Source organism: Anopheles nili, chromosome 2, assembly GCF_943737925.1.
Source record: "Anopheles nili chromosome 2, idAnoNiliSN_F5_01, whole genome shotgun sequence".
NCBI classification, from domain to species: domain Eukaryota; kingdom Metazoa; phylum Arthropoda; class Insecta; order Diptera; family Culicidae; genus Anopheles; species Anopheles nili.
This window is the reverse complement of record NC_071291.1, coordinates 9219346-9235638: the sequence shown is the minus strand read 5'-3', so window position 1 is coordinate 9235638 and position 16293 is coordinate 9219346. Positions and strand designations below refer to the sequence as shown.

Genomic DNA, 16293 nt, shown 5'->3' with positions numbered 1-16293 from the left:
GTCCATGACGCGTGTGCCTGCCTGCCGACCGACAACACGACACAAAACATATCAACCAATAGTGGAGATCACCACCTACACACTCGCCTCGATGTCCACGGCCACCAACACCAGCGCGAGCTGGTAGCGTAATATTATTATTTTCAAGCCGTGCACGAATAGCGAAACGTTTCTCGTGACGGGAGCAAGGAGGTTGAGTTTCGCGTAATTTTCGGTCGTAATAATCACCACCGACGCGCTATCGAAACAGAGAACATTACCACCCAGCAATCGGTGAGATGAAGAGTATCGTCAAGAAACAAAATTAAGCATCGACTGGTGCGGTTTTGTCCGTTCAGTCACATCTTTTGACGAAAGCAGATTTCCATCAGTTCAAATCTTTGGCTTCTTGACAGTGTGTTGGATTCATTTGTTGCTTCATGTGATCAATGTCATTTCACAGGCAAGGACATTGGCTACAACCCCGTCCACCCGTACTCCATTTTATGTATGAATAATTCGAACAATATTTAAATGCTGGTGCATGCATTCGAAAACACATGTGTGGTGCAGTGTTTCGGTATCGGGAGTATTACTTTTCGCACATCAGCGGGATTAACGGAATCCTCGCCTCCTTGGACGGGATACCAAAAAAAAAAGGAACACGCAAAACTGCAACCCCACACGGCGGTGCATCGACAATCTCGCGACCATACCCGCTCGGGATTGTCAATCGGCGACGTGTTTTTGTGAGACCGTCTCGTGTGTGCTGTCATCTGCTGCCTCCCCCATGGGTTGCTTCGTTCGCATACTACCAAACATCGCTAGCTGGTCTCGCTGTTGGTGGTGCGTATCGTGCTGCAAGTGCTTGCGCGCGCTTCATGTTGTTGCTCTCGCTCTTTCACTCTCACTCTCGGTGCTCGCTATGCTAACGTTAGGCGGCGCTGCTGCACCCCCATCGGGAAGGGTGGTTGTCTTGGCTCCATCTTTCGTCGCATGGTGTTGCTCCCGTGCTTCGGTTTTAGCGTGTTGTTGGTGCTGTTTTGTTCGCTCTCTTTACAATCTGCCATAATTTCTTCCGCCAGCAGCACGGCCACGACTCACACTGGTGCGAGCGACCTTGAGCGCGTTATTGCAAACAGAAAGTGGACGAACTGTCTCCATTGCGGCTGGTTGGGTGCCAAATTCGCATGAAAACGGGTGAACACACCCCACGGGCAGGATTAATCGCCTCCGAAATCCGGTATACACGCACCGGCGGGAGGAGTCATTTTTTTCGGATTGAACGGCAACAGGACGATGCGCGTGTTTTCTGAGTCACAAGCTGAAACCCCATCGGTGTCCTTTTCGTGCGAGGGTGAGCGAAGAGCAAATTAAGAACGGTGCCAGCGGAATGCATGAGCATCGCAATACAACATAACGTAGCATAGGTCTCCTCTCAGCGGTGGCCGTCGGTTGTTCGCAGACATGGCATAAAGCATGGGTTGAAAACGCATCGTTAGAGCTAGACGAACATGACGTCACATAGGTGCCGGCAAAGATAACGTTGAAAAGTAACAGTGGAGGGAAAACTATAAAGTTGTCCAAAGGTTCATTTTTGTTAGAGCTCGTTGAGATCTTTTGAATATTTTATGAATATATGTTGATATAAAATTAGTATTCGAAGTGAGATTAAATATACACAACATTTTTTCCCTTATGTTGAAATAGCTATAAAGTTCATTCGGGCTCTTTGGATGTATTTTAATTTGTATATTATTCCACTTATTTCATACTTTGCAGGCAATCGCTAATTTTATCCTTTTTTGTGTGTGAAACCAAACTGAAATAAATACAAACAAATATTGTGGCTTGAGGTGAAACAGTACAATGAATGATTCCTAGTGTTTATGCGTTGGAATTGAGTGCAAACACTCGAGTGTAGCAATGATTCAAAATAGTGGTTACGGAAACACGATGTTGGACGGTAGGGAAGAATTTATGGGTATGTACATACAAACGCCCCAGTCCCTCGTGAAGCAACAGGACACCAGACAACCCATCAACAACAACAACGCCAGCTACGCCAATCGGAACGACAACAGCAACGGCTACAATAGTCTAGCAACTGCAATACCAAACTCCCAGCGAACCGACGGTGGATGGGACCATTTTGCTTACTGCACAAAAAATACTGCTTCCAAGGATGGATTCCTTGAACAGCAGCAGGGGAAAGAGAAGAATGTCGCCCTACACCTCGCTCAGCCCAAAGAGGAAGCGATATCGAACGCTGCTCCGTTTGGAATCAAAGAACGTGAGACGAACTTCAAACAAATCATGGAAGAACCGGTGCAGCAATGTCTTGTCGCAGCGAAGCCTGCGGTCGTTGCTTTCGAAGAGCTAGAAGGACCTCAGGCCAAAAATCACCGGCGCCCGATGAATGCGTTTCTGATGTTCTGCAAGCGGCACCGAGCCGTGGTGAGCCTGCACTACCCGCACAAGGAGAACCGGTACGTAAATCGATCGCATCGTTAGTCATCCCCGGCTCGTCAGACGGAGAGCTTCGTGTCTCACTAGAGCTCTTTTCTGCCAGATTTATCACCAAAGTGCTTGGGGACTGGTGGAAGCAGCTCACTGAGGAAGATAAGCAACCGTACGAGGACCTTGCGAAGGAGGTAAGCTGCTTCGGGCACGGTCATTGCAGATCATGAATCACTCGATCATTTGATAATCGTTCATTTTGGGGGCATTAACTTAGGCTCGGGATTCTTTGCAGCACAAGACCAAGTTCATATCCGCTAACCCGGGCTTTCGGTGGTGCAAGCAGGAAAAAATGGACGCTCCAGCAGTGGTCCACCATCACGCACTGCCGAACGAGTATCATGTACAAAACAGCGTCGAGTTGACTTCTTCGTCGGCGACAGTGAAGACCGAAGTACCTGATTTTCTGCGCGAACAGCACGAGAGCAGCATGGAGGCTGCTGAATCGCTAGTGAAAATGGCACAAGGCGTTGGACTTCCACCAATGACCACATTTAAGTTAGCTGACGAAACGCAGATGGGAAGTCTGAGCGCGCTATACACCGCGAGGCCAGCAGGGTCGTCATGGAAAACTGGTGAGCAATATACTTCTAAAGTGGATAGTTTATTGAAGGTACATCAGTTAATTGTTTCCATTTAGGAGTTTGATTTTGATTTTAACATTAATCCATTTCGCACATCTCCGACATAGTATTAGGATATTGTTTCCATGTTCTCAAGAATTCTATTTTTGAAACAGGTTTCACATCTGACGCATCTAAATTGCCGGAGCACAACTATTCCGAGCCGTGCAAGGAGTTTAATAACCAACTTCATAACCAGGAACGGCCATTAGTGCACAATATCAGTGCCGTTGACCAACCGGGCCAGCGACAGTCCTTTTGCTCTCAATCACGCCCAAAAGCAGAATGGGCTTACCGTTATGAGAAGTCCATCTCAGATGCTCCATCCACCGACGGTAAGACAGCCGCAGGAGTGCAGACTGCGGTGGCTGTAGCGGTCGATGTAGAGCAGGGATATCCTCGTGCCTCACGATCGTGTAAGGGCAAGCGATATCGGGAATTCATGCACCAACAGTTTAAAAATTCGTCAGTTTCGTCCGTGCGCAAAACGCAACAGAAACGTTCTACTCCTGCGACGACTCTTGGCACCTCGGTGAACTGTATTGTTGCCCAAGACGCACACGGAGTGACCGACACATGTGGTATGAACGATCCAAGTGCCTCTAGTATGCTGCTTCCGGCGCAGGTGGATTTTAACGCGTTGACAAAAGAGCTGGACGCCAAGATTCACAACTTGCCGTGTATGGATATAGCGGATTTTCTTTCCAAGAAGAAGGATGAAAAGAAGCGTAAGAAACCCTACGGTAAGTGTAATTTTTTTTTCAAATTTAAGTGTTTATAGACGGCTTTGATGGCATGTGCATTACTGTTAATCAAATCATTCTTTCAATCATTCGTTTATTTTACTTATTTTCCAGCTTTGTCTCCAAAAGCCTGGAAAAACAAAGTGCCAGCATCCTCACTACCAAAGAAGAGCATTCCTTTCCCGATGGTAGCGGAGGCTGCCAGACCTGCTACCACACCGGTCGAACTTCCAACAATCTCCGTCTCATCGCCTCCGCCTCCTGTCGTTGTTCCCGCGGTGATCACACAGTCACCTGCCAAAATCGTTGGCTGCCGAAAGCGCAAAGCGCCGAAGGAAAACATCACGCGTAATCCCGATCCATCGGTGCTCGAACGGCAGCCTATCAAATGTGGTCCACCCGACAATGGCTATCAGCTGCCATCAGCCATCATCAACAAGCTTTCGACTTCGACCTAGTCATTAGGAAGCAGAATGGAAAATGATGTTGTGATGTGACGTGAGATAAAATTAAGGTTTAAGAGTTTATGTTTGGATATGTATCCAAATATATATTTATATTATTGTTTTCGATAAAAAAACGTGTGTTTTCGAAGGTAAAACACGTTACAAACTAAAGTTATTCCGTTACCCTATCACTCTCTTACATATACTACATTAAATTTTCACCAAGTTAAAGTAAATGGCGACTTGCACAACAGAGGAATTTCTATTTCATTCCTTCCATTTTCGTTGTTTGTTGTGCATGTCCGGTTTGTTGATGATAATATGGAGTATTTGGGGGCCTCTTTATTGAAGATTTATGTTGAACGCACGTGCGCCCATCAATCCATCCCTAGTTTGAATTTTAAAATTTCATTTATTGCTAACGCTCATGTGACAGTACATTTATGAACGACGATTAATTTCGGGCGCTAGTTTGGCTCCCAAATGGTGAGGTGCAAGAGGCAAGTAGAGAGTCAATAGCGATACCCAAAGGAAGATTTAGTTAAGGCATTGTATTAGCTCCTGACGTTGCGAGCCACCATACATCGTTAAAGTAGATATATTTAATTAACGTCCTTTCGGCTAAAAGTCGTAAATCGTTTTTCTCATATTATTTTCTTAACATATTGGTTTTGAAAATTATTTGATATTTGATGTATGCTTTTTCGTTTTATGCAATGTGCTTCTTGTTCAAAATTCAATTCAATTCGTGTTCGAGATTGCTTCAGTATTTTCCCAACGATTCAGTTAACCAGTTACGTTGAATTGTAATATGCTGTATTGCTTTCCACAAATTTAACTCAAATCGAAAACAAAAATTCAACAGTTACCTTAAAAGAAGCTAGATGTTATCATATTTATGGATCGTTTTACGGGTAAATGATACAATGCAGTACAATAACGATATATTTGCGATGGTTATCCCTCTTTGCCTTTTGAATTGCTTCCACGTGCCGTGACGACAATTTGATTAGTTGTGTTTTCTTCTTCTTTTTATCATGATATATGGTTAAATTTCCAAAAGCTGATAACGTTCCCATTCTCTTTTGCATAGAATGAAATTGTTTTAGATGTATCCATTGTTTGTTATATCCATACACTTGTTTAGGTTACTGTTTCAGTATGTATAACGACGCTTTGTTTGCGAATATTGCTTTGTTTCATTGATTTTCTTTGCTGCTATATAGTTATATTATTCGTGTGTCATATACCTACTTCGTTGCTAGTAGTCTTCACATTGATAAAACGTATTTCCATTATGCAACAATGTGGCAATACACACTATTACGGCTAACACAAAATGACACATCACCATATTAGGCGTGATTTAGCCTTCAAGCTTATTTTACGTAACCATACTAAATGATGTTTAAAATGGCCCTATTCCTCCTTCCTTGACTAACCGAATTCATTGTTCGGCCTTCATTGAAAAATTGCTGTGGAAAACAATCATTCCACACTGCAAATCCATTTCAAACTGTTAGCTGCAACATGCCGGTCCTTTCTCGCGCGTAATTAATATTAGATTTTAATTTTTCACACAACATATCGAATGTTGTTTCCTTTAGCAAATTCAGTAGGTAATCGATTGTTGCGAGATAGGAACTATTCAGGTCTCATATTTGTTGTTAATCGTATTATGTCACCGGGAGAGAGAGAGAGACAAACAAAGAGTTGAATCAAGTGATAAGAGCATAAGTGAACTCTTGTGAGAAGATATGAAGAAAGCTATGGAGATAAGTTTGAACATACAAAATACATAATATGCTGAGCTACTGGATCCCCAGCATAAACAGTAACAATAAATGAAGAGTTAAAATACGAAAGCGTGCGGACCAAATCGATTGTCAATCAAATTTTATAATCAAAAACAGCAGCAAATTATTCAAACAATCTGTTTTCATTTTTGTTTTTATTTTCCTTCGATTTGATAGACGCTGCACATTCATGGATGCTGTTGGCATACAAAGAATAAAGAACATCATTTTTAAAAGCTTAACATCTTTCCAGGGTTGTTCATACATGTATCCCTATCATTGCTCAATTTGATGATCAGCCCTGCAAGGTAATGCATCTAGTAGGCCTCGCCTGAACGCACCATGTGCGTTGCGCCAGTGTGTTAGCTTTACCTATTTGAAGAAAACTGTTTCTTCAGTCCATAGTGATCTCCGATTGTTGTCGACTGTCTGGCAGACTTTCCGTTAATTTTGAACTTTTTTGTGCATCCGATATATCCGCTAAATTAGTACGTTTGCTGGAAGAAGCTGTAACATGATCGGCGAGTTTCGAGTATCTCGCGCGGACACCTCATCATCGTCCTGCTCAACGGCATCGATCTCGAGCGTATCGTTGAAACCGAAACGATGCATTAGCTACATGACAATGCAAACACTGTATGACATGCGGCTTAGTGAAACGCTCTGCGACGCCTCCATTGTGCTCCCCGAGAATGGCTACGAGTTTCGGATACACCGGGTCATCGTGGGTTCGTGCAGCGAATACTTCCGGTAGGTCTGGATGGCGTTAACTGGCGTTGAAATAAAGCTTGATCCTTGAGCGCGTTTTTTTTTTCACACATGAAGCATCCTGTTTACGACGTCCGTCCCAAGCGAGAAGTACCACGTGGAGATTCCTGGTATTCCCGGATGCATAATGGAGGAGATCATACGTTATGCGTATCTGCGAGAGTGCGAACTTTCTGAACAGACCGTCTTCGATGTGTATGCCGCGGCGGATTTCCTGTTAATTAACAGCCTCACAGAGCACTGCTCCGTGTACATCCTGGATCGGATGCGGCTGGACAACTGCGTAACGATTATGCAGTTCGGCAGGTTCGTGCTGTGTTCTCTATTAGAATTCTAAATGTCTTAACAGCTTCTGTTTATAAAGAAGAATAATTTATGATTGTTCCTTCAGACAACGGGCCTCTAAAAAACTGTACGACTCGGCCAGAATGTTCATCTTGCGAAACTTTCCCAAGCTAGCCCAGGCGTCTTCAAGTGAAAATGAGTTGCTGCGGCTGGAAGTGGACGATATTTGCGAGCTGTTGGCCGACGATTTACTGAATGTCCGCGAAGAAGACATCGTGTGGGAGTTTATACTACGCTGGATTGAGCTGGACCCAGCTAGGCGAAGCAAATACATACAGAGGCTCATGAAGACTGTCCGATTTGGACTGTTAAACACAGAGGTACTCCTTGACAGGTGTACGATTTTTAAGATTTTCCTATCATCGTTTACTAACCTAAATGTGGTGTCTCGTAGTACTTCCTGGAAAAAATCAAAGAGAACCAATACGTCCTGATGTGCGAGGATACCAAGCCAATGGTTATCGAAGCGTTAACGTTTCTTTACGATCTTGAAATGATCAGCACAAAGGCGATGAAAGAGGTGACTTCGAATGTGACCAGATAGTTTGCAAAACTTTTATTTATTTATGGTTATCCCTTTTTTATCATTTTCCCAATCCCAGATGAAAACTCCCGCCATTGCTACGCCTCGGTTGCCGCACGAAGTCATTTTTACCATGGGTGGCTGGGGCGAGGGCCAGTCGCAGTCTATTATCGAAACGTACGACACACGAGCTGACCGTTGGATAAAGATTCCGAATGAGGATCCGGGCGGTCCACGGGCTTACTACGGCGCGGCCTACATTGGTCGGTATCTATACTTCATTGGAGGGTACGATGGCGTGGAGCAATTCAACACATGCCGCCGCTTCGACATGGTCCAGAAGGACTGGCACGAGGTGCGCTTCAAGTATAACCTTGCAGCTTATTTTCAAACTCGTAATGATCCTGCTACTATTCTTTTCTAATCGGATAGATCGCTCCGATGCATTGCCGGCGGTGCTACGTGAGTGTAGTCGCACTAGATGGCCTGATCTACGCTATGGGTGGATACAATGGATCGAATCGACACAATTCCGTCGAGCGGTACGATCCCCGGACCAACCAGTGGACATTGATCGCTCCGATGGGTTCTCTGCGTTCCGACGCCGACGCCTGCACGTTAAACGGCATGATCTACATCTGCGGGGGCTTTAATGGGCATGAATGTCTCAATACGGCCGAAATGTATGATCCGACCGCGAACACGTGGTCGCCACTTCCGCCCATGCTGCACCGTCGATCAGGCGTCTCATGTGCAACCTTGGGCGAATCGATCTACGTCGTCGGTGGTTTTAATGGGCTGAGCCGATTGAACAGCTGCGAGCGGTACGAGCCTGTAATGCGTCGTTGGATCGCGTGCAAGGAAATGTACCACCAGCGGAGCAACTTTGGTTTGGAAGTGATCGACGACATGCTGTTCGCGATCGGTGGCTACGATGGCGTGAGTGCGATCGCATATGTCGAATGTTACGGTCCGGACACGAACGAATGGCTCGAGGCGACCGATCTGAGCATGATGCGGTCCGCATTCCGAGCCGTCACTGTGGCCGGACTGTCAAACGTGCAGGACTACGTGCATTCCAACAAGGAAAATCTAATCAACGAACTGAACGAACACCGGCAGGCGTTGCGTGCCAACACTGGAATGGGATCGGCGTCGGTGTCGGGGAGCGATATCGAGGATAATGAGGAGATCGATTAGGCGGAGCTGGTAAACATCATTCGGTCAGACATGTGTCGCAAGGATGAAAAGGAAGAGGAACACTGGATTTGTTTGTAAAATTATATTGTTACAAAAGTGGTACAAATTGTGAGCCGGCGTGGTAGCTCACCGTGAAGGCAAAATTTTGGATGATGTACGAAACATGTCCTTTCTATCAGTTCAAGCGCTTTGCAGGGCGTATGAGCTATTAAGCAATACATCAAATTAGTTCCGTGAGGGAGCATGTTTCTTTATTTTGTTAACTAAACAGTTTCCCTAGGAATGACTGTGGTTTTGCTTGTTCTGTTTTCTAGGGTTTTCATCAGCTTTTGAACATCTGCCTGTATCTGTCTAAGTGACATCTTTTCTTCATACTCAAGCCAATTTCGGTCGACACATCCTAACAGACATTCTACAGACTGCAATGCGACAAAGGGCTCAATCCTTCTATTAGCGCTTTTTGCTTCTGAAGGATCGCATTCGCTACTTTCATAATTCGTGGACGCAAAGTCAATAGCTATTTCGACGTCATTATCGTTGGAAGCTTCATCCTTGTTGACATCCAGCCATTCTTCTAAGGTGGACTGATCGATAGGATGATATTCCTGAACGTCCTCACACTTTAAAGACTTTTCCGGGTGTGATGACCATTGCTTGTCATCGGTGGGGATGATCTTGTTCCATGACATTACGACATCGTTCGACGTTACACTAGACCACGCGTTTTCAATGCACTGTACAGCGTCTAGCAATGTCCAACTATTGGCGTCCGTGTCTTGAAGGGCTTTCACTAACCCGTTGCTGTAGTTTTGTTTTACCAGCGACAAGATTCCTTGTTGCATCGGTTGGATGAGGTTTGCAATATTGGCCGGAATAAACTTAGCCACCATATTTCCATCATCCGAACGCAGTTCGGTTTCGTCTGGATGAAATGAAGCCGTGTCAAGTAGAAGAACTGCTTTCGGGGGCAACCCCTTGCCGATTAGAAATTCGCGTACCTCCGGAATCCAGCTAGTTTCGAACCAACGATGAAAGATGTCTCGGCTCATGGTCGCTCCCTTGCTCACGTAATAGTCCACTGGAAGTTGCTGTCCCCCTTTTAACGTATGCGGATGTCTCGTCTTTCCGACGATGATCGGTCGCAGCTTGTGTGTTCCCGCAGCATTTGCACAGCAAAGCAGCGTGACTCGTTCATTATACGATTTTTTCATTTTTTCAATGCTTTCCTGACGCATGGTAGAGGTCTTCGACGAAAACCATTTCCAGAACAGCCCAACCTCATCTACGTTGTATACTTGATCGGGTAGCCAGGATTCCGCCTCCATCAGTTGCCGAAACTGTTCGCGAAATTGTTCCGGATGCGTGGGGTTTTCTGTTCTATCGGCAGGTTGTTGATGCTCTCCTGTGATTCCGTATCGATTCTTAAATCTACTGAGCCAACCAGCCGAGGCATTGAATTGACTTTCGAAACCTAAGGTTTTGTGCAAGGCTTTGGCGTGTTCTACAACCATCGCACTTGTGATTAGTTTACCAGCTCTTTCCCTGCTGTTATACCAGTCAATCATGGCAGAATCAAGCTCTTCGAACGAGGACATCTTCATTGATTTTCGCTTCATCTGTGCCGTTTTACCGTTACAGAGGACTAAGAACTCCCTTATCTTTTTCTTCTGTTTAATAATATCCCGTACTGTCTGTGACCCTATATTATACTCGCGGGCCAACAATAGTACGGTTTCGCCGCTTTCGAATCGATTGATAAGTGCAAGTTTTTGTTGGAGCGTGAGAACGTATTTCTTACGCTTGGCTCTTACTTGAGCAGATTCCATAATATCTAAAAAAAACTAGAAAATAAAACAGAATTTAATATAATTGAAAATTACGTTTAAAAGTTCTGTGTTAGTAAAACTTATACGGCTTTGATGCGCCTTTTGATTTTGCTGCTTAATGTGCGCATCTACTTCCCTATAAAAATTACTTATTATTTCTATATCAGTTTTACTGTGTTATTTCGCAAAATACCACTTAGCAGGGAACCGTTACAAGCGTATCCGAATATATCCTTACCGAATAATCGAAGATGTACCGAATAAAAGTTCTGGCAAGAAAGATGCGTTTGTTTACATTTTCGAGCATTTCTTGACGTATGTGGAAATGGTATTGACAAGCTAAATGAGAATTAAAACGGTATTCGTCTTTAGATTAGCTTACGAAACTAGTCAAAGAGAACTATTACTTCATCAACTTGTCAATGTTTTAATCAAAATATGTTAAATTGTGACAATTACAAAGCTACATTTACAATTGAAATAAAATTTACCGAATATCCTTTTATATCCTGAAAGTGAATCAGTTCATTTGAAATGTTCATTCATCTCAAGGACAATTTTGTCATTTATCTTCTAATATATTGTGTAGCTTCCCTTCATGGACTTTTAATTCATTACTAACGATAGTGAGTGCATAATCTTTGTCAAATATATGTTAACTAAATTTAATTTGTATATTTTTCTCTATTCTCAACATCGTTAAGCACACCTTATCTTGCGCGTACCTTGTGTATGATGACTGAACAGAAATCGACAACTGTCAAAACCGCGTTGTCAATCCAATTGCTACGAAGAACGCTCGGCTGCGAGTTGTTGCGTGAATTTCTCCATAATTAATTGATAAAACATTCTCAAACCCACAGTAATCGGTAAGTAAAGCTGTTGCTATTTTGTGAAACCAATGGGATATGCAAAGGTCAGCGCCTCCCTGGCAAAAAAGAGAGAAAAAGGAGGCTTGTTGACATCTGCTTCGGCGTTCCGATGACTTGTGCGATTTTGAACGTCATTGTCCTCAAACGAGACACTGGACGTCGCTTTCCGCATTCCTTCCCTTTCCTAGTGGCTTTGTTGTATGAACCATTAGTCCTTTGGCTTTGTGCGTTACGGCATTTGCAATAGTGAACTGATCTCTAAAACTGGTCGTTTCAGACGGATTTGTGACTATATTTCCCATACCCATTGCACGGCAGCGAGTGTCTTTCTTTCCGAGCAACCTAATCATTCTGCCGACCACAAAGACACAGCCCGACTTCAAGAATGGCTGGCGCTATGCTGTTCGATCGTGCCCAATCGCACTCACTTAACAGGCTGGATATGACAAATTTTGCCCGTGATCTCGAGGTCGACGAGAATGATGAGGAACAGATCCGACAGAAGGAACAGAAAATTCTGGAACTCGGCGAAACGTACAAGAAGGAGGGCAAGGCCAAAGAGCTGGCCGACCTGATCAAAGTGACCCGTCCGTTCCTTAGCTTCCTCAGCAAGGCGAAAGCGGCCAAGCTGGTGCGTTCGCTAGTTGATCTGTTTCTAGATTTGGAGGCCGAAACTGGCATCGAAGTGCAGCTGTGCAAAGAATGCATCGAGTGGGCCAAGCAAGAGAAGCGCACGTTCCTGCGGCAATCGCTTGAGGCGAGACTAATTGCGCTCTATTTCGACACGGGCATGTACACGGAAGCGCTCAACCTTGGTAGCCAGTTACTGAAGGAGCTTAAGAAATTGGACGACAAAAATCTGCTCGTCGAGGTGCAACTTCTGGAAAGCAAAACGTACCATGCTCTGAGCAATCTGCCGAAGGTAAGTAAAAGAAATTTATAGGTATGCAAGGAGGATTGTCGACGATTTTTTGTAACGATGTTTTGTTTTTCAGGCTCGTGCCGCTCTCACTTCCGCTCGCACCACAGCAAACGCAATCTACTGCGCCCCGAAAGTTCAGGCCACGCTGGATCTACAATCGGGCATTCTTCACGCGGCTGATGAGCGCGATTTCAAAACCGCCTTTTCGTACTTTTATGAAGCATTCGAGGGCTTCGATTCCGTTCAGAGCAGCAAGGCACTGACTGCATTGAAATATATGTTGCTGTGCAAAATTATGCTCGGCCAGTCAGATGACGTGAATCAGATCGTCAGTGGCAAATTGGTATGTTGTTTCGGGTCTTTTTGAGGTGCTCTGGGGATAGGTTGTTGGCTTAATTATTTTGTTAATCCTACAGGCCATAACGTATTCTGGACGCGACATTGATGCTATGAAGGCAGTCGCAGAGGCATCGCACAAACGCTCCCTTGCCGATTTTCAGGATGCGCTGAAGCAGTACAAGAAAGAGCTGGAAGACGATGTGATTGTAAAGGCGCATCTAGGCACGCTTTACGATACGATGCTGGAGCAAAATCTTTGCCGTATCATCGAACCATACTCGCAATGCGAAGTGAGCTTCATTGCAGAACAGATTGCCCTACCAATCGCCCAGGTCGAGAAGAAGCTATCACAGATGATTCTGGACAAAAAGTTCAGCGGTATCCTCGACCAAGGCATTGGGGTGCTGATCGTGTTCGAGGAGACGCCGGTCGACAAAACCTATGAGACTGCACTTGAGACGATACAGCATATGGGCAAGGTCGTTGATACGCTCTACCAAAAGGCAAAGAAGTTGACGTAAAACCGACAGCACGTCGTTTTCTATGGGTGCACTGTCAGCCGGTTAAAGCGAAACTAGCACGTGGTTCCCACCGCGTGCTGCTGGCGGTGGTAAACTTTAGCACATAATCCAAACAAATTAATTTGTCAACCTTCCAATCTCCAATTCTTGTTGCTTTTCCGACTTAAAAAATTCGTTGACTAATCTCCACGTATCAGAAAGCCCTGGAATCAATCGTTCAGTTTCGTTGTCTCAACTTCACATACTAGATAATGAGGTATATGAAAGAGATGGGTTTATTTGTCTTTAGTTGCGTTAGATTCTTTGTGTTTAATTACAAACACCGCGGTTCACTGGCACAAGTATCAAAACAGTTAATGAAGGCAAATCAATCCATCTTCTGCATTAATGGTGTTGAAGCTTCGATTGTATTTCTACTCAAAAGACTTGTACAACCCCATTATAGAACCGAATCATGCAGCGATGCTACGAATAAATTATTTCTTGGAAATTGCGATTAAAAGCGTGTGTATGTACAGAAAAAAAAGAAAACTGGGGAAAAAAATTATAAAGCCTTCGAAAGGGCATTTAAACGTTGATTCAAAGTCAACGAGGAGGCTCGGGCTTCTTTCACTCTCTTGTATCGTACACTCACACATCAATAACGATCAGCTGTCAAACGCGTATGGTATAAACAAAACAACATCTAGTAGGAAAGTAAGCAGTGGAGCAAGAAGAGGCTTTTGGCGTGCTTTTTTTATTATTATTTTGATGTGTCATTCGCCATAACGTCGATTGATTGCGTAGGATACTGGCGGCAGCGGTGTGTTGAGCGTGCTATTTACCATCGCGCTTCATAAAGAAATCGACCGAACAAAGTGTTTTGCATGTTCCCTTGGGTGCCGCGGTGTGCCTCCATCACCGCATAGAAGAAAGCAAGTCGAGTGAGAACACAATGCGTGTGCTGATACGTTCAATGCCCGATCGTATCGTTATTGTCCCTTGTGACCACCGATAAGACAGAGAACCCGCTGGAAGAGAAAACATCGCTCGGGTAAACTTGCGGTACCGCAATATTAGTGCAGATATACTGCATCAGCTCTTCGATGCACGGCCGCCGCCAAAGACGACGTTCGGTGCAATATTCCGTGACTGCCATTCCGTATCTTGACCTTCGAGAAAGTATTCTCGAAGGCCCGCCAGCCCAGTTTCGGTGTTGGGTAGGTAAATACAAACACTCGTAATTAGTCAACGAGGCCTCATTCAGCTGCCCTGGTTGGTGTTATTGCTAGTGCGGTTTCGCGTACTGATTACCATTTCTGCATGACACTACTCACCAAAACAACTAATGCTGAACTGGTTTTGTTTTTCAGTGAGCTTGGCTACTTCCGCAAGAAGAACAATCCAACCGTAGCGTTAGGGTACGTTCGGAACATCACCTGCACGGCCTCGCGATGAGTTCCTCAGATGACATGTTGGCACTAAGCAATGAGACTGTAAGAAATTCCACCTTTTTCGCTTATATTGGTAAGTTTTTCATTCATTCTCAGTATCCAGTTATTATGCTGCTAACCTTAAGATTTGTTTCTACCTTCCATTTAACTTAGGACAATACATAGACTTGGACTATTCCATCTGGTTGTATCGGTTGCTGACACCGATACTGGTTACATTCCTGCTGCCTTGTGCATTTGTACTGCTGATTTATTGTACCATATCGTTTCTTTACATTTACAAGCTTCACAGGTAAGCTAGAATATTGCTTTGGAAGATTCAAGTTGAAAAGTTACACGATTCATGCTATTGGATTAGTCGCTTCATATTACAGGTTTACAATGAGGGTGACTTTGACTTTTGGGACGTCGCTCGGACCTTAGTGGCGGTAGTTTGGGATGCTCACGGATGGATATTTCATGGTACGAAGCTTCGAGTAAGAAACTACTATGCGGCAAAACTAATCCTACTGAGCGGTGGTTTGGTTCATTCTTCGCTACAGGTTATGAGGTGTGCGGTTTAGAAAACCTTCCGGATTCTGGCCCGGCACTAATCATATACTATCACGGGGCCATTCCAATAGACATGTACTACTTTACCGCGCGGGTATACCTGAAGCGCCAACGACTGATCTACACCGTTGGGGACCGTTTCCTCAATAAAGTACCCGGCTGGACGCTATTGGCGCGCGTCATGAAGATCAGCCCTGGTACGGTACAGTCGTGCGCGAGCGTGCTCCGTGACGGCAACATGCTTTCGATAGCGCCGGGTGGCGTGTACGAGGCACAGTTTGGTGACAGCAATTACGAGTTGCTGTGGAGGAGAAGAGTTGGCTTCGCGAAAGTAGCCATCGAGTCCAAAGCGGTAGGGGGCTGCAAGCGGCGAATGTGCAGCCTTTGGTGCACATTCCCTATCCCTCCAGATTGTATGCATTACTTACTTACACACTCTTTTGCTCTCTCTCTCTCTCTCTCTGTCTATTAGCCTATTATTCCTATGTTTACTGAAAACCTGCGCGAGGGTTTTCGCTCCGTCGGTCTAGCCAAGCGACTGTTCATTAAGCTGTACAATGCGGTACGGTTTCCGGTGCGGCCGATTTACGGTGGTTTTCCGGTAAAATTCCGTACGCATCTTGGCGCACCGATACCGTTCGATCCGACCTTGACGCCCGAGGATCTGCAGGAGAAGGTAGCGTACGCCATCGAAGAGCTTATCAACAAGCACCAGCGCATACCGGGCAGCATATTCCACGGTTTGCTCGACCGTTTCATTCACAAGAAAAAAGCCCAATGAAACGGAAGCTGCGGGGAGTCTACGTAAGGTGACTTTCCATCTTCGCTACCACACAATGTTAAACTGGTGCTGCAAATCATTATGGAAAGAGAGTAAAAAAAGCC

The 16293-nt window shown here is 44.8% G+C and overlaps 5 protein-coding genes across 5 annotated transcripts; 4 read left to right on the top strand and 1 right to left on the bottom strand.

The window, feature by feature from the left end:
* The first annotated feature begins 1935 nt into the window (after nt 1–1935).
* Nucleotides 1936–4323, top strand: LOC128721931 (uncharacterized). The gene is made up of 6 exons (XM_053815734.1): nt 1936–2468; nt 2552–2633; nt 2735–2806; nt 2837–3074; nt 3239–3865; nt 3980–4323. The coding sequence occupies exons 1-6, from the start codon at nt 1936–1938 to the stop codon at nt 4321–4323; spliced, it is 1896 nt and encodes a 631-aa protein (XP_053671709.1).
* Nucleotides 4324–6621: 2298 nt separating this feature from the next.
* On the top strand, nt 6622–9076 carry LOC128731600 (kelch-like protein 10). Its single transcript, XM_053824730.1, has 6 exons — nt 6622–6857; nt 6933–7181; nt 7267–7540; nt 7615–7740; nt 7823–8098; nt 8176–9076. The coding sequence occupies exons 1-6, from the start codon at nt 6622–6624 to the stop codon at nt 8941–8943; spliced, it is 1929 nt and encodes a 642-aa protein (XP_053680705.1). The 3' UTR covers nt 8944–9076.
* Nucleotides 9077–9206: 130 nt separating this feature from the next.
* Nucleotides 9207–10769, bottom strand: LOC128721928 (jerky protein homolog-like). Its single transcript, XM_053815730.1, has one exon. The coding sequence runs from the start codon at nt 10767–10769 to the stop codon at nt 9207–9209; it is 1563 nt and encodes a 520-aa protein (XP_053671705.1).
* Nucleotides 10770–11546: 777 nt separating this feature from the next.
* Nucleotides 11547–13919, top strand: LOC128722179 (26S proteasome non-ATPase regulatory subunit 11). Its single transcript, XM_053816019.1, has 4 exons — nt 11547–11638; nt 11919–12563; nt 12637–12906; nt 12980–13919. The coding sequence occupies exons 2-4, from the start codon at nt 12027–12029 to the stop codon at nt 13421–13423; spliced, it is 1251 nt and encodes a 416-aa protein (XP_053671994.1). The 5' UTR covers nt 11547–11638; nt 11919–12026; the 3' UTR covers nt 13424–13919.
* A 608-nt stretch (nt 13920–14527) lies between these two features.
* Nucleotides 14528–16270, top strand: LOC128731282 (transmembrane protein 68-like). The gene is given in 6 exon segments (XM_053824390.1): nt 14528–14622; nt 14776–14929; nt 15010–15179; nt 15243–15318; nt 15399–15760; nt 15881–16270. Coding segments are annotated over 5 exon segments (990 nt in total). The 5' UTR covers nt 14528–14622; nt 14776–14856; the 3' UTR covers nt 16190–16270.
* The last annotated feature ends 23 nt before the right edge of the window (nt 16271–16293 follow it).